The 25,826-nt window shown below is 34.8% G+C and overlaps 3 protein-coding genes and 1 pseudogene across 3 annotated transcripts in view; 1 reads left to right on the forward strand and 3 right to left on the reverse strand.

Annotated features, from left to right (window-relative positions):
- The window catches only part of LOC145936539 (uncharacterized), a 15,327-nt gene extending 10,909 nt beyond the window's left edge, over nucleotides 1-4,418 (reverse strand). The window contains exons 1-4 of the mRNA XM_083038781.1: nucleotides 4,415-4,418; nucleotides 4,071-4,300; nucleotides 3,374-3,533; nucleotides 3,013-3,096 (exon numbers count right to left, since the gene is read on the reverse strand). Of these exons, the coding sequence (XP_082894907.1) occupies nucleotides 3,013-3,096; nucleotides 3,374-3,533; nucleotides 4,071-4,300; nucleotides 4,415-4,418 (478 nt within the window). The remainder of the gene's footprint in view (nucleotides 1-3,012; nucleotides 3,097-3,373; nucleotides 3,534-4,070; nucleotides 4,301-4,414) is intronic.
- Nucleotides 4,418-5,444, reverse strand: LOC145936540 (uncharacterized; the record flags this gene model as incomplete). Its single annotated transcript, XM_083038782.1, has 4 exons — nucleotides 4,418-4,484; nucleotides 4,695-4,773; nucleotides 4,977-5,048; nucleotides 5,240-5,444. Coding segments are annotated over 4 exons (423 nt in total), but the record flags the coding sequence as incomplete, so codon positions are not given.
- A 1,323-nt stretch (nucleotides 5,445-6,767) lies between these two features.
- LOC145936541 (uncharacterized) lies at nucleotides 6,768-9,882 on the reverse strand (annotated as a pseudogene).
- Nucleotides 9,883-16,291: 6,409 nt separating this feature from the next.
- LOC145936543 (uncharacterized) lies at nucleotides 16,292-19,423 on the forward strand. The gene has a single exon (XM_083038783.1). It carries the CDS (start codon nucleotides 16,292-16,294, stop codon nucleotides 19,421-19,423), a length of 3,132 nt encoding a protein of 1,043 aa, XP_082894909.1.
- Nucleotides 19,424-25,826: the final 6,403 nt, after the last annotated feature.

Below are 25,826 nucleotides of genomic sequence, written 5' to 3' on the forward strand. Positions count from 1 at the left end.
AAGCAGTGGTATCAACGCAGAGTACTAAGGGGTTAATCAAATACATTTACTGTTATTATCTATTTCCTTTTCGACAATTTTCACTCTCCACTATAAAATTATATAACACTGGATAGTAACATTTTCTCTTAGGACCGCAAAACTAACGAATAATACTATGAAATGAACTAACGATGATCTTTATCATCCTTATCACAATTGTCATAATTGTACGTTTGCACATTCAGTTTTTCTGGGACGCTATATAAAACATACCATATCTTTCTTCAGATGAGACTTTTCCATTATTTCGAGCGGCGATGGCAGATACGTAAACAGTGGAAATCTCACGATGAGATAGCCCATGTACGACAATTGCACTAGACACATTTGACACAAATGACAGGCACATCCACGTCATATAAGTATTCATCAGTATGCTTCTGGCATCTTATTGCTGAAACAATGAAACAAACCATTCTTTTTAGTTTGGAGTTTAATGTCTCGAAAGAATGCGCAATCTTTGAAATGTGTATACAGAACCGTGTATACAGAATTAAGACCTATAGGACAGTAATAGATAGTTATTAATAAATATATTTAACGCAAACCCTAACCTGCGTTGAATTATTTTGCCGTCGTTTCTCATTCTCAAATCTGTGTTTTGCGTGTCGGAACCAATCTTTACATTTTATTTCAAAATCTTTCTCCGTGACGCAAGGGAATGTTTTCCTGACAACTTCTGCAACAAACAAACCAAAGTTTTTATAAATGTTTTATTTTCAGTGTACTTTCATACTATTTATTCAATCTAAAGCGACAGCATATATAACATGATGATAATAAGTTATTAGAATGAGAAGTGATGCAAGTCAAAAAGATATATAAGTTTATTATCATCCTTAGTTATATATTATAAAGATAAAATAAAGACAAACATATACAGCAAAATTTTTATAATTGAAAAAACAAGATTGCAAAAAAAGATATTTAATTATACTAAAAATAACTTATGAGAAATATACCTGACAAATTCCGATGCCAAATTCTTTGAAACGAGGACCTATTAGAAGCACTAGTTCGAGATCTTTTTTGGAAGGTTGAAACTATATACCGGCAAATACCGATGCCATAATATAATGTAAGACTCGGTAGTCTTTCCGACTGTTAAAATTGCACTGCAACAAAATAATTTAGTTATATCAAATTAATTTAGATATATGTATATGCTACTGCTAAAATAAATATATGAAATATATTATTACGCACATTATTACGTGTATTACGTATCACGATTAGCCAACGTGGTCACAAAACGCAAAATAATTTTTGAGTATATCTTTATACAGAATAATCAAAAGGAAAAGAAAATATACTTACAGAACAAATTCGTGCACAAAAGGACACCCAAACCGATGCACAATATACAAATAATGTGTTGGATTTTCATGGATTTATCTTGATTCACACACGGTACATACGTCTCGCGTAACAATCACGTAACAATGGCCTCGTGCTACGTGCTTCCTCATTCTTTACCGGATACCGGATGCCGGCTTGACTCGGCAGCTCACGTGTCTCCGATTAGCTAATTGCGTGTCAGATCATATGCGCAGAACAACATCGCGCAGTTAAGGGCGCCATGAATTGGAAAATGGCCAATTAATGACAAAGTAGCCGCGGCGCGCACAATCATCGGGATTTTCATGTTCAGGGATATATATGTACACACATGTATTGCAGTTACGCGCCTAAATACAAATAAGAGTGCTGCGGTTCTTTGGGTGAGTTTGCTCGCAAGATGAAAATTACGAAAGTGAGAGATTCACTAGATTTCGACGAATGAAATCGTAGATAACCTATTAGTGAATCGCTCACTTTGTAATTTTCACCTCGTGAGTAAACTCACCCAATAAAGAACCATAATTATAATAGGCACCAAGAAGATAAACGTATGCGTATTACGCACATAATACAAAATGTAAAATATCGAATAGTTAATAATAATATTAACTATACGTATATAAAAAAAATTCAAATATAACTATTTAGATTTTAATTTCTAATTAATAATGGATATATGCTTATTAAATATTTCTGGCAAACATTTTTATGAATAAGAAATGAATATGTAGATAACACGTGGATCTCTAATAAATATCTTTCGTAGCTATTTGGTGGACATGGATATTATGTAGATAACATGTAAATATCTAATGAATATCCTTGTCAGATATTCAGTGGACGTGGATATGTGGACAATAATCGGATATCCACTAAATATCCTTGTCAGATATTCAGTGGACGTGGATATGTGGACAATAATCGGATATCCACTAAATATCCTTGTCAGATATTCAGTGGACGTGGATATGTGGACAATAATCGGATATCCACTAGATATTCTTGTCAGATATTCAGTGGACGTGGATATGTGGACAATAATCAGATATCCACTAAATATCCTTGTTAGATTTTTAGTGGACATGGATATGTGGACAATAAGTGGATATCTACTAGATATCTTTGTTAGATATTTAGTGGACGTGAATATGTGGACATTATATGATATCTAATGGATATCTAGTGGATATTTTTAATAAATTTTTAGTTAACATGGATGTGTGGATAATATGTGGATATCCACTAGATATCCCAGCTGGTTATACGGGAGATATAGATATTTTTGATATCTAATAGATATCTATTGATTATCCATAGTAGATATGGACATTATATGGATATGTCGATATCCAGTAGATATCGATTAGATATGTAGCTCTGTGTGGGTATAGTCTCTGTGTATGTATCAAATGAAAAGTATCATATTTTTAATAAATGAAAATTAAAACTTTGCCGAAACAAAAATTCAAGCTAAAAACAAAATGATGATTATATGTATACGTGTGTCAGAGGGGTCCAAAAAATTTTTTGCGGGGGAGCCAAAACTGTGACGCCACTGATTAGGAACTATCAAAATATATCTTCATATATCATTTGTTACAGCTTCTTTTGCAGCTTCTTTTGTAGCACGCTCCTTTGCATGAGCTAACCAAATTTTTATCGGATTCGAAATTTGATCATCTGTTGCATTTGCATGGGAGTTTCTTATCACACCTGAAAGACATTAATTTTTAAACATTAGTAATTTGTAAGTATTAATTACTTTCCAAACAATTAGTTTAATTCGATTACAAAATATAAGAACAAATTTGTTTCAATGTCAATATAAAAAAATTGTTTAAAATACTAATATTTGTAAAAAAAGTTTCTTCAATAAATAAATTGCACTAGATATATTTATAAATGTATATATATATTATATTTATATAAAAAATTATGCCGTTAAATAATTCAAAATTCAAAATTGTAATTCTGAATTTATTTTACTTACACATAATTATTTTACACAATTGTAGGTTTGAGAAGATACTTTTCTTCTTTGCTCCATACCAACTGTACTTCATTGCCAACTCGTTTGAAAAAATCTGCCTCATAAGCCGAATGCATGAAGTTTTCGTATCTTTACACATTATTCGGGCTAATTGTTTAATCTATAATCAATATATTATTACTGTTAATATCAGTTGAATATTTTAGTGTTATTGATTGACTTAGTTTTACTTTAAAAAGCTTTCTATTAATGATGCTATAATGAAGATATACTGTAATGAAAACTCAAATCTTGAGAAATCTATAGAAAATTATTATGGTGGAAATCTAAATACAAATAAACTTTTATGAAAATGTTACTATCTTAGTCTTAAAGTAATATGCTACTTTAAAATATTTGTAAAAAATTCTCTTGCCCGTTAATATTCATCTATCTATATTATATTTTTTAACGTACAAACATTTACATTCAGAATATTTTTCAGTTGTTTTATAATATTATTGAATTACAATTTTTTTATAAAATTCTATGTAGAACATCAAAAATATAGCTACAATTATTCCATCAAAAACGTTAATAGATTTAAAATTATTTTATATAAATAAAAAACAAAATAAAAAACATAAAAAGGCTCTTTCGAATTAATCATAAACAAAGGAGAATGCAAAGGCAATAAAAAAACAGAGATATAACTTACCATATATGTTCTATAAGTCGAGTCGTTGTTTAACTTTATTTCCATTGCTTCAAGTTCATTTTCGTTTTTGAGTGGTAGGTTTTGGAAAATATCGACTTGATTTTCTTCTGAATCCAATATATTAACTGGTTGTCTTTGTAGATCAAACTTTTGATATCTTTGGATGATATTCATTTTCATCTCCAAAGTTATTAGTTTTTTAATAATAAATTGGCGAAAATTTTTAGTTTCTGTAAATCAATGAAAATATTGTACTTATGCTTATAAAAACATAAATAAAATGTGAATTTTACACAATTAAAAATTAAAAACACAATTAAAAATATAAGTTACTAATACCTAAATCATCATTGATTGGATCGGCAGTTTGTTGATTGCTTCTGGTTGACAAGTTTTGTAATTCTGATTCTGATTCTAAAAATAACAAAAGATTTTATTGTAATAATATTAATTAATTATCATGAATATATATATTATACATTAGATAAAACAGAAATGTCAAAAAAGATTTTGTATAATTATGAATGTGAATTTGCAACGTTAAAATAATATATAATATAATAATGTGTATATATAATAATGTGTATAATGAAATAAAAAACATAAATTACTAATAATATTATACCTAAATCATTATCAACGCTTAAATCGGTGGTTTGTTTGCTTCTGTTCTTGCTTGAGTTTTGTGATTCTGATTCTGATTCTAAAAATAACAAAAGATTTTATTGTAATAATATTAATTATCATGAATATATATATTGAACATTAGATAAAAAACAGAAATGTCAAAAAAGATTTTGTATAATGTGAATGTGAATGTGAATGCTTGCAACATTAAAATAATATATAATATAATGTGTATATAATGTATAATGTGTAATAAAACATAAATTACTAATATTATACCTAAATCATCATGAACGTTTAAATCGGCGGTTTGTTTGCTTCTGTTCTTTCTTGAGTTTTGTGATTCTGATTCTAAAAATAAAAGATTTTATTGTAATAATATTAATTATCATGAATATATATATTAAACATTAGATAAAAACATAAATGCCAAAAAAGATTTTGTATAATGTGAATGTGAATGCTTGCAACATTAAAATAATATATAATATAATGTGTATATAATGTATAATGTAATAAAACATAAATTACTAATATTATACCTAAATCATAATCAATGTTTAAATCGGCAGTTTGTTTGTTTCTGTTCTTGCTTGACAAGTTTTTTATTTTAGTACGTGTAGTCGTTATTTGTTTCTCCGGAACTTTAGGAATATCTTTGAATATTTCGTCTGCTTCAGAAAATTCATCACTACTATTTGATGATGAGTCATTCACTACTTTAGCGGCTCTGATTTTTCGGGATTTTTAAAAATATTCTTCTGTTTCAGTACAAGATGAATTTATATCTGATAAGTCTTCGACATCCTTTTCCTCGCTTTTTCATAGCAAGCTGAAAAATGTTATATTATTTTAATCAATCTATTAACGTTTTTGACTGGACCTGGTAAGCCGCTAGTAAACCAGGTATAGTCGAAAACGCTATATTTCTTCGTGTATATCTTGGACCTTTATTACTTCCAACCATTGAAAATTAACTGTTTATGAGAATATAAAATTTCAATGTTTTCACACTCGCGAATAATATAAATATGGTAGCATTAATATTCATTTATACACTTAAAATTATTATTTCTATTCATAAAATGTGGGAAAAATAAGATAAATAAATAAAATTGATAGCTATTAATGTTATCATTTTTAAATAAAAAAGAAAGAAATATAGCGTTTTTTAATATATAATCTGAATCACTTAATTTATTATCATACAATAAACAAATAAACAAATTTTTATTCTTTTTGAGAGATAGTCCAAAATAATCTTTAAAGAAATAACGTACAAAATGTTGCAATATTTAAAATCTATATAGTTATTTTACATATATTACACAACTATTAATTTAATTTTAATAAAAAGATCAGAATAAAAAGAAAACTATATAATTAAGAAAACCACTTACAAAATGTCCCGAATATTTTTTTGACTGGATGTTCCAACCATGTAGAGTCTGGCGATTTCATTAGTTTAACTGCTGTATCATATCGTCGATTATGTGTATAATGTGTCCAAAAAGCTTTTTTAAAATCTGCGGTGAACCAATTATTTGGAATAATTTGGACCCCATCTTCAAATTCAATAATAGAATACTTTTTTTCAGCCATCCTAGTACCATACCAATGAGCATATTACGTTTCAATATGTAATAGTGGAAAAACTGCAAATTTATTGCTTCCACAAGGTAATTTTACATATTTCCTTGTCACAGTTTCTAATGGCCACGATTTCAAACGTGATAATACATGTACAGAATATATTCCAAGCAAAGAAGGACAAGGAACGCCAAATACATCCTTTTTTTCCAAAAATTCATATCCTATAATCATAGGAATGTTTCGTTCTTTACAGTGCGCCACATTTTCGATACAAACAATAGTACCATCGCTTAAGCCACAACAATTATTTGCAAGTGATCCAACTTTGAATGTGATTCCACTATATTTAATAACTTTGTATTGCGGATTATTGCAATCAAATGTAAGTGGACCATCACAATGTAATGACGATAGATTTGGATGTGTTAAAATAGAATCTGACGAAATATTTCGTAATAGTGATATATCTAAGTTCATGTCTTTCTCAGTACATCTTCGTACTACTTGTTGTAATGGCTTTTCGGGTTTTCTAAGTAATTTCTTTAATTGTTGCATATAATTTTCGAACTTAAATGCGCTGAAATTGTCAAGTGATCCAAAGTTCTTAACATCGTCTACAAGATGCATAAGACAATGAACATTGTGCGAAACGTTGTGGGCTCCATAAAGTTTAACAAATTTTTTAATGAAAAATAAAATTAATTCTTGCGCATAGGATAAATATTCATGTAAATCTTTGGAAAACATAATTCTGATAATTACATGAAATATCATAAAATGTGTGTATAGATTGTTTTTTAAAATATGCAACTTTTATTAATAAACATGTAGTCTCCGACGACGCCTGTCAACGATGCACGACTGCAAAGCAGAGATGGCGCTCCGCGCTCAGCGGCGCCTGCGCACACGTACGAGGCTCTTTCCTTGTGTTCGTGGTGGCAGCGTCTCGAAACTGGCATCTCTGCGACGCAAAGCAGCGAACGCCTAGTCCACACTGATCTCAGTTCAGCGTTTTGTTTCGGAAATTAAATCGACATGTTTACATTTGCGGAGATGACAGACATGCATCTTGTGTTCGGTGAGGCTCGCTGCAATACAAGACTTGCTGAAAGGATCTACCGTGAGAGATTTCCTAATCGGCGACACCCCTGTCGGAAAACATTTGCAGCCATCGATCGTCGCTTGCGGGAACTGGGAACGATGACGGTGAACAGATTAGACACCGGAGCAAGAAGACTTGTCCGGACCGTTGATTTTGAGGAGGATATTCTGGAAAGATTTGAAAATGAACCGTCCACTAGCACTCGCGCCATCGGCCATGCTATGGGAGTCGCCCACAATACTGTCTGGAAAGTCGTACACGAACAACAATTACACCCCTACCATCTACAGAAGGTGCAAGCAATGGGCCCAGCTGACTTCCCGCTTCGTGTGAATTTCTGTCAGTGGTACCTTAATCGCCTCGTAGACAATCCACATTTTGGTAGCATGGTTTTGTTCTCTGACGAAGCGCAATTCACAAAGGATGGCCTCTTCAACAGCCGTAACAGCCATCTTTGGAATGACGAGAATCCTCACGCGAAACACATCAGGACCCATCAGCAACGGTTTTCTGTAAACATTTGGGCTGCAATCTTAGGTGATCAATTGATCGGCCCGTTCGTGTTGCCACCTCGCCTGAACGGGAACAATTACTTGCAGTTCCTCCGCGAAACCCTGCCTGAGTTAATCGAAGATGTGATGTTGTTTGTACGTAATCAGATGTGGTATCAGCACGATGGTGCGCCGGCCCATTTCTCCCGAGCAGTGCGGGACTATCTTGATCAAACCTACCCTGGTCGCTGGATAGGCAAAGGAGGTCCAGTTGCATGGCCACCTCGCTCCCCAGACTTGACTTCTCTGGATTTTTTCCTTTGGGGTCATGTAAAGAGCCTAGTGTACGCCACTCCTGTAGAAACAGTAGAGGACCTGACTGCGAGGATCTTCAATGCTTGTGAGGTCGTCCAGCATACACCAGGCATTTTCGAACGAGTTCGGCAAAGTATGGTGCGGCGGTGTAATGCCTGCATTGAATTAGGAGGTCGCCATTTCGAGCATCTTTTGTGATTGCATTTTTTGTGAAGGAAAAATAATAAAGTTACTGGCGTCGACAGGCGTCGTCGGAGACCACATGTTTATTAATGAAAGTTGCATATTTTCACCTACCCTACAATCCCTCAACGGTTGGCACCGGAGTTCCCGAACACCCGTATAATAGTATTAATCTATACTCTGTGGCTTTCCACAATTTTACACAATCCAACCTTCATGGTTTTCTAGCAAATTTTGAAGGTATTGATAGTTTCAATTCCAATAAACGTGTAGAAATTTCTTTTACTGCTCTATGTTGTACACGGTAATGTAAATCTCCACCAAGCCATAAATATATTAATTTTCGCATGATTCCTAAACATACTAAGTGCATGTAATCTAAAGGTACGTTTGTGACAGGTTTAAAATGAGGTATTTTTAACAAGCTGCATGTTACATCTGAGTTATGATAATTATCATCAACTTTCTGAATAAAATCCTCATCTGTTCTAAGTGGCGCATCCGTTTGCGGAAAACATATCCGATTTTTTATGTATTCTCCTTCAGTAATGCACTTAGTACAACTGGAATATCCTGTATGACCTTTTATGCATAAAGTAAATGCTTTGGCTGGTGCATCGCATATCAATGCTTCAATTCTACATTGTATATTACGATTATCAATGTAAATACCATTCTCACATATTTCTATTGCTTCGTTAACGAAATTTTGTAAAAAATCATTTGCATCTGCTGATTTCTCATTTCCATAATAAATTCCGATGATAAATACATTGTTATAGGGAAGGATTGAGCCTAATATAGGCCAAAATTGTTGTTGAGACGATTTTGACAATGGTAATCCATCAATGTTTATAGCTATTTTGATACAATCAATCTCTTTTTGTAATTTCAATGGATCTGCTATAACATTTAGTAATCCAAAATGGTAATATATCCCTGGTACTACTACACGTATTGTTTGTGTTTTTGGCGTTTTTAAAAGTGATCGTGGATCTTTCAACAATGTCGAGAAACAAGAATGCTGTCTTAATTTCAAAAGTAGTGCTTTTAGAGCATTATGTTTAATTTGATATTCCGCAGCCCAGACAACAAGATCATTTTTGAAATTGCTGTTTGTCAAGTATGCATTTTCAGATGTCACTTGTGCTATTGATTCTTCATAAGGAATACTTGTACTGTATTGCATGGAATTTAAATTATGTTCATTTACATATTCTATACTGAAATGCTCATAATTTACTAGCATATCGTTGTTCCTTTCATTAGAAACATAGTCTTTTTCAATTACTTGTGCATCGCTTTGAATATCTGTCTTGTCATAATTAATTTCTATGATATTTTCCTCATTGTTCGTGAGTTTATTATTATTCTTATGTGATGGTATGGCAGTCACATTTAACACAGTCTTAGAAATAAATTCTGATTTTTGTTTAACCAATCTACTTAATTGACGTTTTGATATATTTGAGATGTCTTTCTTTAGACGCTTTCGATTCATTTTAAATCTGTTTAAATCATTATTATAATTGTTATTATTTAACAATTATAATTATTATAATATAACATTATATATTAAATAAAATGTATTACATAAAATGTTATGGCAATAATGAAACTAATTTAATTATGATATTAATTTAATTAATAATTCATTTAATTATGAATAAAGTAATACTTAAAATATAACAATATAAATTATTATTAAAATTGTTATCAATTAAAAATAGATTGTATCGCCAGTGATAATATAAATTCTTTATTTTCATTAAAAGACGACCAAACTGCCTATGATTGTAATAATAGATCACTTAGGCCCGATTGTACCAACGTCATTTTGATTTTAAGCGAAACAAATATATGTTTGTCTTTATTTATTTAGAAAGAAGAATAAAGATAGATACATATGTAAGTCTCACTTAAAACTAAAATAATGTTGGTGCAATCGGGCCTTAGTGATCTACTATTATAATCATAGCCAGTTTGGTCGTCTTTTAATGAAAATAAAGAATTTTTATCAATTGTTAACGTGCTTCATTATTAATCAAATAATATCATTAATAAATATGATTTCTGTTGCGTATATTTTCTCATTTTTAATAGATGTGATTGATTATATGTTATGCACAAGTCAATATTACACACATGAATATTCATGTTTGTAATTGACTTGCGCATAACATATAATCAATCACATCTATTAAAAATGAGAAAATATATGCAACAGAAATCATATTTATCAATAATATATTATCTGATTAACAATAAAGCATTTTAACACATGCGCAAATCAATTATAACACACATGGATATAATAAATATACGTCCTAACCCACTAAACACTAAGGCCCGATTGCACCAACATTATTTTAGCTTTAAGTGAGACTTAAATATGTATCTATCTTTATCTTTCCTTTTAAATAAATAAAGACGAACATATATTTAAGTCTCGCTTAAAACCATAATGACGTTGCAATAACGTATATTTTATCGTAAACTATATCAAGTATTAACAAAAAATAATAAATATATCTTGAAAATATCTTTTATAGAGTTGAAAATTTCATGCATTTTAAATTAAATAAAAAGAATTACCTGCGATTAATACCGATTAGAATTTGAAGAACCACACGCGTGTTGCACACTCGTCACGAGCACAAAGGAAAAGGAAGAAACCAGCGCCGGGCGTCGGCAATACCGGCAATTACGTATCCAACATGGCGTTGCTATACACATATCCGCCAATAAATTCGCGTATTTTAAAGTATCGAAATTTATAATAAGGTCTGTTCTTTTCAGCTGAACTGGCTGCACTAGTTCAGAGGTTGTCTTTTTTGCTCAACATTGGAAGGAAAAAGACAACCTCTGAACTAGTGCAGCCAGTTCAACTGAAAAGAACAGACCTATTGACTCACCTGTCCGATTCGCGTAAAGATACACGCGGTGCCTCGCTAAAGCGGGAGTCGGCTACGCCGTCAACTAGGCGCGAGACACTACCGTGTCTCTTGATATTCTTGAAATATACGAGAAAATACGAGAAATAATTTATTGTAAAATATATCAACAGTATATTCTAAGAACATATATAAAAGTATATTTTGAGAATATACGTAACAGTATATTCAGAGAATATACGATATATATACAAGAAATAATATACTGTAAAATGTGTAAGAGATGCTAACAGTATATTCTAAGAATATATGTAAAAGAATATTATGATAATATATGTAAAAGTATATTCTGAGAATATACGATATATATACGAGAAATAATATACTGTAAAGTGTGTAAGAGATGCTAACAGTATATTCTAAGAATATATGTAAAAGTATATTCTGATAATATACGTAAAAGTATATACTGAGAATATACGATATATATACGAGAAATAATATACTGCAAAAGATGGTTACAGTATATTCTAAGAATATATATAAAAGTATATTCTGAGAATATACGTAAAAGTATATTCTGAGAATATAATGAAAAATAATATACTACAAATGATGTTCTGAAAACATCCTAAGAATATACGAAAAATGATATACTACAAGAGATATTATAGAGATATTCTCAGTATATTATGTTCAGTACGTACATTCTTAGTATGAGTATAGAATATTCGAATAATATCATGTGCTGTCTGGGATGTATATATATATATATGTTAGTTTCTGATTAGAAATTTCTTTTATATTTATTTTTTATTATTTTTCGATTAAAGATATAAATATTACATACAACACACACACACACACACACACACACACACACACACACACACACCAAAAAACATTATATACGTTGATATTGCAAATGAAACGCGTGATCGATTCGATATCTGATTCTAAATCGTCGAACCGGCTAGTTAGTCGACTCAAGAATACACAGAAAGAAAGAGAATGAACATTAGCTAGTGTGTGTGTGTGTGCATATGTTTGTGTGGCTGTGTGACTTGTCTACCAAGCTGGCCTAAGTTTCGAGCGCACACGTACGTGTACTTTTTCTTTGTGTGCGTAGTCCATATTCCATCACTCGATTTTCGGGAAAGCCATGTCCTCATTCAGGCATCATACTAATGTAATCGTTACACATACAGATTTACTGGAAATATAAATCTAGAAGAATTGTTCAATTTTCAAATTTTTACATTGATAAAACATTACATTTTTTTATTATATATAACATTACATTATATTATTTTATTGTTTAATCGATTGAACTGTTTGACCGATTGATAACACAGTTCACTTATGCAGTAAGTCGTTAGATACGATTCTTTTACCTATGCAGTAGATCGTTAACAGGGTTTTTATTTCTACCGCAATTAGTCGCCACCGTCAACGCGGAGTTCTCAGTTATGGGACAAGGAGTTTTAAAGTAACGATATTATCAATAATGAATTTCTCATTATATTTCTTCTCTACACATTTTAATCTTAAGTTATCAATTAGATCAACAATCTCATTTGAATCTAGATTGGTTTTTTCTAATTTTTTAATTGTTGGTACTTTATCGGTACCGCGAACATCTTCAGTGAAATTATCGAAACTGTCATTAATATGATTTCGGCAACAAGAGGCTTTTTTTAAAATATAAATTCCTTGATATATAAAAAAATTAATCCTTACTTGTTTTGGAATTGTCACTAAATTGTGTGTAACATCACAATCGAATGTCACAAACACAAACACAAGATCGAGTTTTGCATAACATTCGCGGAAAACTCAGATTTATTTTTTCATCTCTATTCTCGTTACTATGTTCAGGAATTTGATCATCAGTATGAAAAGTAGCATGACTAATAGTACTTTTTTATATGATAACATCTTTTACAGAATTTTGTATCTTTAGATATTACAAAAGACTTTCTAGCAGCTTTTTGTAACGAGATATTGCACTGAGCGCAGTTATTATCACACATTTTAATAAAAATAAAAAATATTTTAGTATCAATTCAAAAACTTATTTCAAATGTTAATGGATATAAGATTTAACTCTTTCGCTACGCAGAGCTCTGCCGCGAAACGCGCTTTACTTTTAGCGGTCGTGCTTAATAATACTGCCGTTGAACAGTCTTTTGAAACAAATGAAGACAGATGTCAACATATGCTAACAAATAAAATATGTGAAGATATTCCTGTCTTACAACAATGGAATCAGTGTTGCCAATTTCAGGTCGCGCAACACGCCAAGTCGTAGGGGTGGGGGTAGGGTGGGGGATGCGGCGTACATTTTAGCGCGCCGGCTCACACGTACGCCGCACTCTCCACTCTACTCCCACTCCTACGACTTGGCATGTTGCACCTGAAATTGGCAACACTAAATGAAATATCTAGCGACTTTAAATGTAAAATAGAAAAAAAACACTATAATTACGTTTCATTCCAAAACGTCACTTAAAGAAAAGTTTCAATGGCGCATAGTATTAAAAGCGCAAAAAGTAAAAAATAATGTTATATTAATTATAGTAAAAGTTACAATTATAGTAAGAGTTATAATTTTTATAAAAAATGTAATAAGAGAAAGCTGAGATGGCTCGAGAAAGAAATAAAACCAACCCGTTGCTTCCTTCTGTTTAAAATGTGTCTCAAAATTTTTCCCGGATATTAAAATTAATTTAACTATAATTTTTGGATTAGCAAGTGAAACTGACAAGTAAGGTTACCTTTGTGTGACTCACCGATTTTAATGAAACTCGGTATACTTGTAGAGTAGTCAAAATAATAGACACGTATTTTTTTATATCGGCACTGGTGCAATTTTAAGGGTGAAAACTCACCCTTATATTTATAAGCCCAAGTAAGTAACTCATTGCATTTAAGCTCACGATATTAGTTATTTTTTATTTTTGAAGATTATAAGAGATTTTCATACTGCTAAAAGCAAATCTAATGAAAAAATTCAAAATGGCGCATCCAATATGGCGATTTGATAAGTCAATCTTATCTCGCTCTTTGCCAAACCCAGTAATAACCGACGAGGAGGAGGTGGCGAGAGTTTATTCCTACTTCTTTTTTTGTATTTTTATTATATTTTATTTTTATTTTTAATTTTTTTTAATGTTTAATTAATTTGACCTTAACATTAATATAACTTTTTTTAAAACCATGTTTAAATGTAATAACTAGTTATTTATATTGAATCAATTAATAAAATTTTTGAAATAAGTAACTCTCGAGGTAACTCTTTAATAATTAGTAATTTACCAAAAACAAATAATTTATTATTAAAAAATTAGTAATTATTTTTCACTAATTATTAATTTTCAAATAAAAAATAATTTATTTTTGACAAACTATTTATTATTTTAATAATAAAGAATTTATTTCTACTAATTACCAATTTTTAAATAAAAACTAATAAATTTTCGCCTAAATATTAATTTTTATTAACTAAAAATTTTTCTTTGACAAATTATCAATTTTTTAAGTAATGAGTAATTCACTTTGGCCTAAATATTAATTTTTACGTAATTAATAATTTTTATGATTAATAATTAATTTGCTAATTCAATAAAGATTTAATTTGTTGTTTTTGCTAAATTTTTGAATAATTCAAAAATGAAAAATGCGAATTATTTTTTTGCCGATCCCTGCTTAAAGTTATATTTTTCTGTCCTTTTTACTGCTTTTAATAGATTAGGTTTAGATTTAGCATAATTTACGAATTTATTACATGACATGTTGTTCCGACGCTGATTTATTAAACTGATACTGTCCTTCATTTCTTAAAATTTTGTAAACGTGTCTCAATGTAATTCGTCAATCTATATTTAATCGTTGTCGACATCACTTTACCGCGTGAATCGTTTGTTTATCTCTCATCTCACACACTCACATACACACACACTCACGCTCCCTTGACATTCACACGATTACACACCTCGTTTCTCGCCCTTGCGAACTTAAATCAAAACATAAATTGGTGCTTGTCGACACAGTCTGTACTGAGTATCGAAAGAATAAAGATCGATTCTTACACGCTTAATATCTCCTCTATTTCAATTTTGGAAATTCGATTCTCCGACGTCTCCAGCGCCGTCAGTCTACGCGATCGTATCAATTATCGTAAATCAAAACATAAATTGGTCCTTCGAGCCGGATTACGGATCGCTCGCGATAAAATTCTCGCGGAAAGTAGTGCGGTCAATGTTACCGCACAACAATCTCCAATTGTTAACAATGGAGATTTCGAAGTCTCTCTATCTCAGTTATTTCGCGTGTTCATCGAAATCTCTCGCTCAATAGTGATCTCTCAATTTCTCTCTCTTAACATCGGAAAAAAAAGGTGTCGTTCTCGCGCTCTCTCAAAGACGGTAGAATTTTTTTCAGTGCGCGCTCTCTAATACTAACATTCAGTGCCAGTGATTCTCAATCTACAGTGACTCTCAATTTTAACCATTCACTATGGCAACAGTGGAAAACACCATCGATCGTCAGCATCAGCTCTACGGAGTAATCTATCGTACCGTCGAGACCGTGAAGAAACTCGAAGACAATATTACTCGCGGCAACCTACGGAGTCGAATCGAAACTTTAAAATCTAATTGGGTGACTTTTAAAACGAATCATGAAAGCATATTCAGATCGTGCAACGCAGAACAAAGAAAAATTCCATATTTCAACGACGACGTGTATGGTAAATGCGAAGAAACATACATAAACGCGTACGGTAGTCTTCTTGAGTCTCTGGACAAGATTACCCCAACGGTTGAATTAGACAAGTCCACTACTGAAAAGACAAGCGCTTCAGCATCAATCGCACGCTCCCGACGCTTACCGCGTATAGACGTACCGACGTTTGCAGGAGACTACTCGCAGTAGAGTCATTTTCGAGATCTCTTCACCTCAATCATTAAGGACAATCCCGACGTATCAAATGTCGAAAAATTACATTATCTAAAGATGAGCCTCTCAGGCGAACCTGCTCAACACCTTAAAAATCTCACGATCTCTGGCGAGAACTTCACCTGCGCGTGGGACACACTCGTCACGCGTTATGAAAATAAACGCATACTTATCGATGCTCAAGCCGCTGCCCTCCACGCGCCTCGGAAGGTCAAGTTCGAAAGCGCAGCGGCTCTCAAACAGCTCTTAGCCGATACGAAGGAAGCTCTCGGAGTCCTGGAAGCTCTCGGGTGTCCAGTTAAAGAATGGGACGTCCTCCTCATCCATATGCTCACTCGAAAATTCGATACAGAGTCGCTAAAACGGTGGGAAGAAAAGCTCGGTCCGAGATCAACTCCGCCGTCATTTACCGAACTTGAAGACTTTTTAGTAAGCCGGATCTACACACTCGAAGCTATCAAACGGTCGCTGCCTAAAAATCAACAACCACCAACCTCTCGCTCATCAACAACAGCAAGATCCTATACCGCTGCAACAACAGAACAAAAATGTGCGTTGTGCGGATCAGGACATTATTTATCCGCATGTCCAAAGTATCATGAAAAAACTTCTGACAAACGCCGCGACTTCATCAAATCAAAATCTCTATGCTTCAACTGCCTCGGCCCTCATCTAATTAAAATGTGTCGGAACGCAAAACGCTGTCGCCTCTGCAACAAACAACATCATACCACGCTCCATCCGTCGGCCGGCAACGTCGACGCTATATCAACAACCTCAGTCGCCTCTTCGACAGCCGCGGTGCAAACTCCGACATCTCAAAAACGTGATCCAATCACTCCTCTCAACGAACAAGAACCGCAATCATCGAGTCACGTTGCGCAACCACGGCTTGCGCGACGCTTTTCCGCTCTTCTCGCAACAGCTCAGGTAAAAGTTCTCTCTCGCCACGGGGAACAATATCATTTTCGGGCTCTTCTAGATCAAGGATCGGAAGTGTCATTCATATCTGAAGCAGCTGCGCAAACCTTGAGACTCTCGCGACGATCCGCAGCCATCCCTATTCTCGGCATCGGCGCACAACGGAACAGCGTTTCCAACGGGTCCGTCTCTCTTACTATCCTCTCTCGCGTCAATTCAGATGTTAAATTACGGATCGACGCTCTCGTCCTGCCAAAGCTAACAGCGTATCTACCGCCAGCTCAGATTCAATATACTCAGTGGTCTCACATCCAAGACTTACAGCTAGCAGATCCAACCTTCGCATCTCCCGGAAAAATCGACCTGCTATTCGGAGCGAATGTCTGCGCGCAGATCTTTGAAGAAGGTCTTCGTCGAGGACAAAGCGGACAACCAATTGCTCATAAAACATCCCTCGGCTGGGTACTTTCTGGACCACTGACTAACGACAACCTCACGCCTGACTGTTTACCAGTTACTGGACTTCAATGCTCTCTCGACTCAGATCTCCTACAAGCTTTACAACGGTTCTGGTTACAAGAAGAGATAGTACCTCAATCGCAAGCATCACTCACACCGGAAGAAATTCAGTGTGAACAACATTTCAACGACACGCACTCTCGTGACTCTCAAGGTCGGTTTGTTGTTCGCCTTCCAATGAAACGACAAGTACAAGATTTTGGTGACTCTCGCACCCCCGCTCTACAATCGCTCCGTCGGATGGAAAAACGCATCGAATCCAACAAGACACTCAAGAAAGCTTACTGTGAGTTTATGCGCGAATATCGCGATCTCGACCACATGCGTCCCGCCAGCTCATCTTCGACTTCTCAAACACGTGAGTTTTTTCTGCCTCATCACGGCGTCATTCGCGCGACAAGTTCAACCACGAAACTTCGCGTTGTATTTAACGGCTCGCAAAAAACCAACACGGGTTTTTCGTTAAACGACGCTTTCCATATCGGGCCGAAATTACAAACTGAAATCACGGACGTTCTCCTACGCTGGCGTCGTCATCAATACGTGTACGCGGCCGATATTGAAAAAATGTATCGCCAAATCCGCGTTCACGAAGAAGATTGGCCGCTACAAAAAATTTTCTGGCGATTCTCACCTGCTGAAAACCTACAAGAATACGTGTTGTGCACCGTGACTTACGGCCTCGCGTGTGCTCCTTATCTTGCGTTACGTTGCATTCGTCAACTCGCCATCGAATCCGAATCAGCCAGCCCTCTCGCAGCCGAGATCCTTCGCTCTGACATATATGTCGACGACGTTCTTTCCGGCGCATCGGATCCTTGTCTAGCCCGTAATCAAATTCAACAACTAAACGAAACTCTCAAGACGGGCGGATTTCGGCTCCGCAAGTGGATCGCGAACGAATCAGCCGTTCTCGCGGATATTCCGCAATCCGACCGAGATTCATCGACAATACTCAACGTCGACGACGAAACACCGCACCACACACTCGGCATCCGATGGGATCGACAGTCCGATCGCTTTCTTTTTTCCGCACCTTCGGTCTCAACGTCGAAGCGCGCCACAAAACGAGCAGTACTCTCATTCATTGCTCGAATGTTCGACCCTCTTGGATGGTTAGCTCCTATCATCGTCGTCGCAAAAATGTTTATGCAAGAATTGTGGGCCATCCGCCTCGATTGGGACGACGAACTACCAGAAGAACTTTCTCTTCGATGGACGACCTTCACTCAGCAACTTGAGGAAACCACGACCATCTCTATAGAACGCTGGTTCGGAATCAGCTCTGAATCGTTGGCGATCGAGATTCACGGCTTTTCCGACGCCTCTCAACGAGCCCTCGCCGCTGTCGTTTACGTGCGCGTCATCAACGACCTGGATGATGCTCGAGTAACTCTCATCAGCGCGAAAACAAAAATCACGCCGCTCAAACGCTTAACAGTACCTCGACTCGAACTTATTGCTGCCGTACTCCTCGTACGCCAAGTCCTTCAAATCCGAAAAGTTCTTAGTCTCGACCAAACTCCCATCCATCTCTGGACCGATTCAACAGTTACACTCGCTTGGATCAAGAGTCATCCTTCAAAATGGAAGGACTTTGTTCGGAATCGCGTCGCGTTTATTCAAGAGCTACCAAACTCTCGTTGGCATCACATCAGCGGCAAGGAAAATCCAGCAGATCTCGAGTCAAGAGGACTCTCTCCGCAACGACTTAAGCAGGAAATGCTCTGGTGGAACGGACCGCTCTGACTACGAAGCCATTCCACTTCCTGGCCCTCTCGCATTCCAACTCTTGATATCACAACCGACCTCGAGGAACGCTCCGCTACGTGCAACGTCGCCAACGAGAAATCAGAACCGGAAATTTGGGATCTCATCGAACGATACTCGTCACTCACTCAGTTACTTCGCATCTCTTCTTGGATCATTCGCGCTCGTGATCGATTTCAAGATCCAACAAAATCTCATCCGACCACTCTAACACCAAGAGAATTGGACTCAGCACTCTTACTTTGGACGAAAATAATTCAACAAGCTTACTTCTCACAAGAAGTTAAGACCTTGCAGAACAACAAGCCGCTCTCAAAAACAAGTCCGCTGTCGCGCCTCATTCCAACCTTCGATTCCGATGGACTCCTCAGATTACGGGACGTCTTCAGCATGCGCAACTCCAATCCTCGGAGAGACATCCGCTTATACTGCCACGAAATTCTAAATTGACAACCCTCGTCATCGACCATTACCATAGACGAACTCTACATGGCGGACCTCAGCTTACGCTATCCTCAATACGAAAAAAATTATGGATCATCGGTGGTCGAGTTCCAATTCGATCATTCATCTATCAATGCGTGACCTGCGCTCGCCAGCGAGCTGTCACCGGACGACAGATTATCGGTCAACTTCCAGCGTCTCGCGTCACTCCATGCCGACCCTTTCTTAACTCAGGAGTTGATTACGCCGGACCCCTAACGCTCAAAACATTTCGAGGAAGAGGAGCCAAAACCTATAAAGGATACTTTATTATCTTCGTATGCTTCAGTTCATCAGCGATTCATTTAGAGGTCGCAACGGATTATTCAACCGACGGGTTCCTCGCAGCGTATAAACGTTTCACCGGGCGCCGAGGTCTTTGTGCGACGCTGACCAGCGATTGCGGCACCAATCTAATCGGTGCCGACGCCGAATTGAAGCGACTTTTTACTGCATCATCGAAGGAATGGATCCAGCTCGCTAACCTTCTAGCAAACGACGGATTGACCTGGAAATTTAACCCTCCCTCCGCCCCACACTTCGGCGGAAAATGGGTGGCGGGAGTCAAGTCCGTAAAATTTCATCTCCGCAGGGTCATAGGCGAATCTCTACTCACATATGAAGAAATATCTACTCTTCTAACACAGGTCGAAGCGATTCTAAACTCTCGCCCGCTTGCAGCCCTATCAGAAGATCCGTCCGACGCCGTCGCTCTCACACCCGGTCATTTCCTTATCGGCTCAGCTCTAAATACCATCCCGGAACCCTCTCTTCAGGAAATTCCGAAAAATCGACTTTCGCGACTGCAACTAATTAGACGAATGACCGATTCATTCTGGAAGCAATGGTCATCAGAATACCTCCATCAACTACAGACATCCTCCAAGTGGACAAGATCTCAGGATTTATATCAACGGGGCGCCCTTGTGCTCATCAAGGACGAGCGCTTCCCCTCCTCAAAATGGCCTCTCGCTCGAATCATGGACGTGCACCCTGGTGCTGACGGACTAGTGCGCGTAGCAACCGTTAAAACGGCAACGACAACATTGAAAAGACCGATTGTCAAACTCTGCATCTTACCAAAAGTGGACTAACTAACGGACCGATGCGAAACGCGCTTTACGAGAAAATAATCGCGATCCTTTTCACTTACAGCAACTTCTAATTTTAAAACACATTCTCATTCTAATTTCGCCAACTTACAGTTGCCAAGGCGGGCGGAATGTTCCGACGCTGATTTATTAAACTGATACTGTCCTTCATTTCTTAAAATTTTGTAAACGTGTCTCAATGTAATTCGTCAATCTATATTTAATCGTTGTCGACATCACCTTACCGCGTGAATCGTTTGTTTATCTCTCATCTCACACACTCACATACACACACACTCACGCTCCCTTGACATTCACACGATTACACACCTCGTTTCTCGCCCTTGCGAACTTAAATCAAAACATAAATTGGTGCTTGTCGACACAGTCTGTACTGAGTATCGAAAGAATAAAGATCGATTCTTACACGCTTAATATCTCCTCTATTTCAATTTTGGAAATTCGATTCTCCGACGTCTCCAGCGCCGTCAGTCTACGCGATCGTATCAATTATCGTAAATCAAAACACATGTCAAAATTAATGACCGTAAATAATTCAGCTTTCACCAATTCAATTTCCATTTTATTTCTTGACTTTATCCATACTTGTTCCATTAAGCTGAGCACTCTTTCTGGAAAAGCATTACCTGTTGGTATTGAAAGTATAGCCTGAATTATTTTTAGTAAGTTATTTGTAATAAAATCACATTTCTTGAAAATATCTATCTATTGTTGATCAACAGATAAATTTTTATCAATATGATAAGCAACAGTTTTTAACATTATATACTCTTTATATAACTCTTTATATACTGATCTCCATTAAATTGTAATTTGAGGACTTCTGCTGCTTTTATAATATCTTGAAATAAATCAAGTTTTAAGGGACGAAGATTTGAAAAATATTGAAACGGGTTATCTTTGAAATTATACCACTTCTCAAGATAAGAAATACACACCGATAAAAAGTTAATAGCATCTTCTTCAAATGAATTTCTTTCAGATATTGTTAGATTTAGTAATGCTTGATTAACTATAAATCCAAAAAATTTTTCTGTTATTCGGCTTTTTAAACTATCTCTAAAGCAATAAAAAATATTATGCAAATCAATAACGGTAATAGTATTACTCTCAAGTTTAGCAGTTAAAACATGAAATAAGTCCATTATATTATGAATAAATAACACTCTGAAAGAGTAAGATATGAAGAAATATCTTCTTTCGATTAATTGCTGCGATTACTTATAAATTCTAGAATTACTTGATAAACATTATCTTGTTACAAAAAGTAAGTTTTAATCGCTGGCCAACAGTTTAGTAACCTATCTACAGCTGGATACGACGAAAGCTATCTTGTTGGAATATGACGAAGAATGTTTTTATATTCAAGATTTACAAATTCAAAACATTCTTTTAGTTGTTCAACGTTTTGTGCCCTAATAGAGAATTTATTGTAAACTTTAATGACTAGATTCTCTATATCATAGGGCAGTTTTTTGTTTGCTTATCTAATACTATTATTTAGAACATGACATAAACAGTTAGCTGCTATGAGACCAGGATTATGTTCATTTTTCAAAAATTTATACCTATACTGAGTGATGTTTAAATCAAAATTTACTGAAACATTATCAGCTGAATATGAAATCATGTTCTTTGTTGATAGATCAGATTTAATCAAAATTTCTGTAATTTTTTTAGAAATTACAATTGCTGTTTCGTTTGTATAAGAACTGGAAAGTTCGGGATTCGTCCAGTGAAGTAACACCCGTTTTTGTAGTGTAGCGTTTTAATGTAGACGTCCAGAATTATATCGGTCTCTTTTACAAATGCACTAGCGTATTATAATGTGCGATAGAGTGTACTCTCGTATGATACTCGTAATTATTATTAATCACTTACGTCTTGTCGCTCATTCGTATCGATGCGGTTTACACGTACAAAGTTGTTGTTTCGAATTGACCCCCGAGTGTTAATGATGGGTCCTTTTTATATTTGATAATTGGATCGACACGCGCAATCAAAAGATCTAGATGCAAGCGAAGGAGGTTAACGGGACGCTTCGCTTGCATTTTGACAATTTTGTAACGTAATTAGCTTAGTCGGCGTTAACCTCGTTTTTCGAATTTCGTTATTGCGTGAGACCCGCTGCGTCGGCGTTTCGCGCGGATATGCGCTCTAATTTTGATTGCTTAATAGATAGAATGCTTTTAGATATAATTGCTTAATTTAAATATATAATTATCTTTAAATATGATATAGCTTTTAGGGCTATAACACTTCATAAAATTTGATAATTTTATTTTGAATAAATTTTTCAAGTGTAAAATATCTAATAATACAAGGAAACATTTTTTTATTACCATGATTACTAGCATCGCATGCAATAGAATAAGGTACGATATCAAAAATAACTGATCTATCTATGGAAGATGCACAGCTGAAGTACTAGATTCATTAATTGACACAATCTGAGAAACAGAACTATTCTTTAAATCATATAAAACATCTTGTAGACTTGCTTTAGCCAAAACATTTTTAACTATTGCTTTCATTTTTGTTTTACCACACTGTAATTTTTGTGCTAATTTAGAGTCTGAAAAAAATATTTTAGCATTTTTAGTGAAACAATCTGCACTATTATAGCTATGGTGATATTTAACTGAATGATATGTAAAGAAAAGTTCGCATAAAGAAAGAGATTCATTTTCCAATGTATTTTTACTTTCCAAAATGTTATGAAGTAATTGGTTTTATTTCTGTTGATTGTCCATATTTTTGTTTTAGTGAATTTAAGTGTTGTTTAATTGTACTAATTCCATCATGTTATATAATAAATTGTACTTGACATATCTTGCATTTTGCATATTCTTCGCTATATTTCATAAGTCATGATTTAAAATTTTCATCTTTATATAAGCCAATTATTATTGAAAAAACAGAAACGTTTTATCTTCTTCTTTGGCGTTAGCTGATTCATTTTTAATAAATTTAAAGTCCTGTAATAAATTATTTGGTAATTAGTTACATCAATGCTGGAATTTATTTGCAACTTTCGGTTGAATTTCTTGATTCACGCCTATATATACTGCTTCCCTCTTATTGCTCGCGCCTTAGCAACGCGTCGCCAGACGCTCGTAATCAAGAAGCGCGATACTTACAAGGGACATGTCACAACTGTCCGGAACCGATTTGATTCTTCTTCAAATATGTTGTTAAATACACAAATCTAAAAGACACGTATTTTTTTATATGTGCGGATATTGAGTTTTAAGGGGTGAAACACCCCTTTAAAGAAAAACGGTATTTTTCTTTAGGATCGAATATCTGGTAAACTATAAGAGGTAGAAAAAAAAGACGTACAACAAATTTTAATGGCTTGAAGAGTACTTTAAAGTTATATGAACAAAATTTTTTTATTTTTATTTTTTTTTAAATACCCCCATCACTTAATTTTTTTTTCAAAATAAAATAATTTTGTTTATATAACTTTAAAGTACTCTTCAAGCCATTAAAATTTGTTGTACGTCTTTTTTTTCTACCTCTTATAATTTACCAGATATTCGATCCTAAAGAAAAATACCGTTTTTCTTTAAAGGGGTGTTTCACCCCTTAAAACTCAATATCCGCACATATAAAAAAATACGTGTCTTTTAGATTTGTGTATTTAACAACATATTTGAAGAAGAATCAAATCGGTTCCGAACAGTTGTGACATGTCCCTTGTTAGTCTCAGGAATGTATGTACGTATAAAAAATGTAATAACGAGCGTCCGACGACGCGTTGCTAAGACGCGAGCAATAAGAGGAAAGCAGTATATATAAGCGTGAATCAAGAAATTCAACAGAAAGTTGCAAATAAATTCCAGCACTGAATTACATTAAGGGATACTCTAATGACTCCTTGACCTTGAGCCGTAGGAAGCAAAAGTGGTGTAAAATTAAGCGGCATCTACAATAAGATTTTAAGCTTATCTTGTTTTCAATGCAAACATTTTTGGAGATTTCAAGCAACGAGAACAAATCTATGTAAAAATTCGAATTGGTATCCTAACCTTTACACATGTGTATATTAAGACCGAGGTTATCAGCATTAATATAAATAATTCTCAATTATTTTTCACTGTAAAATAATCGAAAAAGATACTGACTCGTAGATTAAAATAAACTGTTGACAGATTGAAATAAAATCATATATGTAATAAACATATTGCTAGTCGGGAAAAAGTCGAAAACATCACGGTACAGACTACAGACTACAAACGATATTCTCTCTATTACGCGCATGCGCATAACAAATAAAGTCCTCTGCCGAGAGTGCCTAGAGAGTTGTCGATAATTGATCTTTTAGATCTATCATTTAAATTTTATTTTATTATTTATATGTACTTAAAAACTGGACATATGACGTCCGGTTTGACTTGTCAACCGGACACCGGACAAAACTCTTGAAAACCTAATAGTCTGGGTCAAAACTAGAAGGTTGGCAACCCTAAGCTTTCTCCCCCTCGTGTCTTATATTCTTAAAACAAAGGAAAATAAAAAAAATATGGCTTATCATAATCTCAATCAGGCTGAAACTGAGGTTTTAATAGATAAACGGAGGATCAAAAAACCCCAAGGAGATCGTCCGTAATTTGTTGTAATTGTTTGCGTTCTGAAAAAGCAAACCGGCGCGGCGCATACGCATATGTCGAATTATCTTTTAATCTAACCGCTACAAAAAATAATCATCAACGACCGAAATCGCCCGACATTCGATGCTTTTAATTAATTTAACTAATCTGTCTTTACTCGACATTTCAAAA

This window comes from Prenolepis imparis, unplaced genomic scaffold (genome assembly GCF_030444845.1).
Source record: "Prenolepis imparis isolate NDT839.2.m4 unplaced genomic scaffold, iyPreImpa1.0 SCAF_5, whole genome shotgun sequence".
Classification (NCBI taxonomy): Eukaryota; Metazoa; Arthropoda; class Insecta; order Hymenoptera; family Formicidae; genus Prenolepis; species Prenolepis imparis.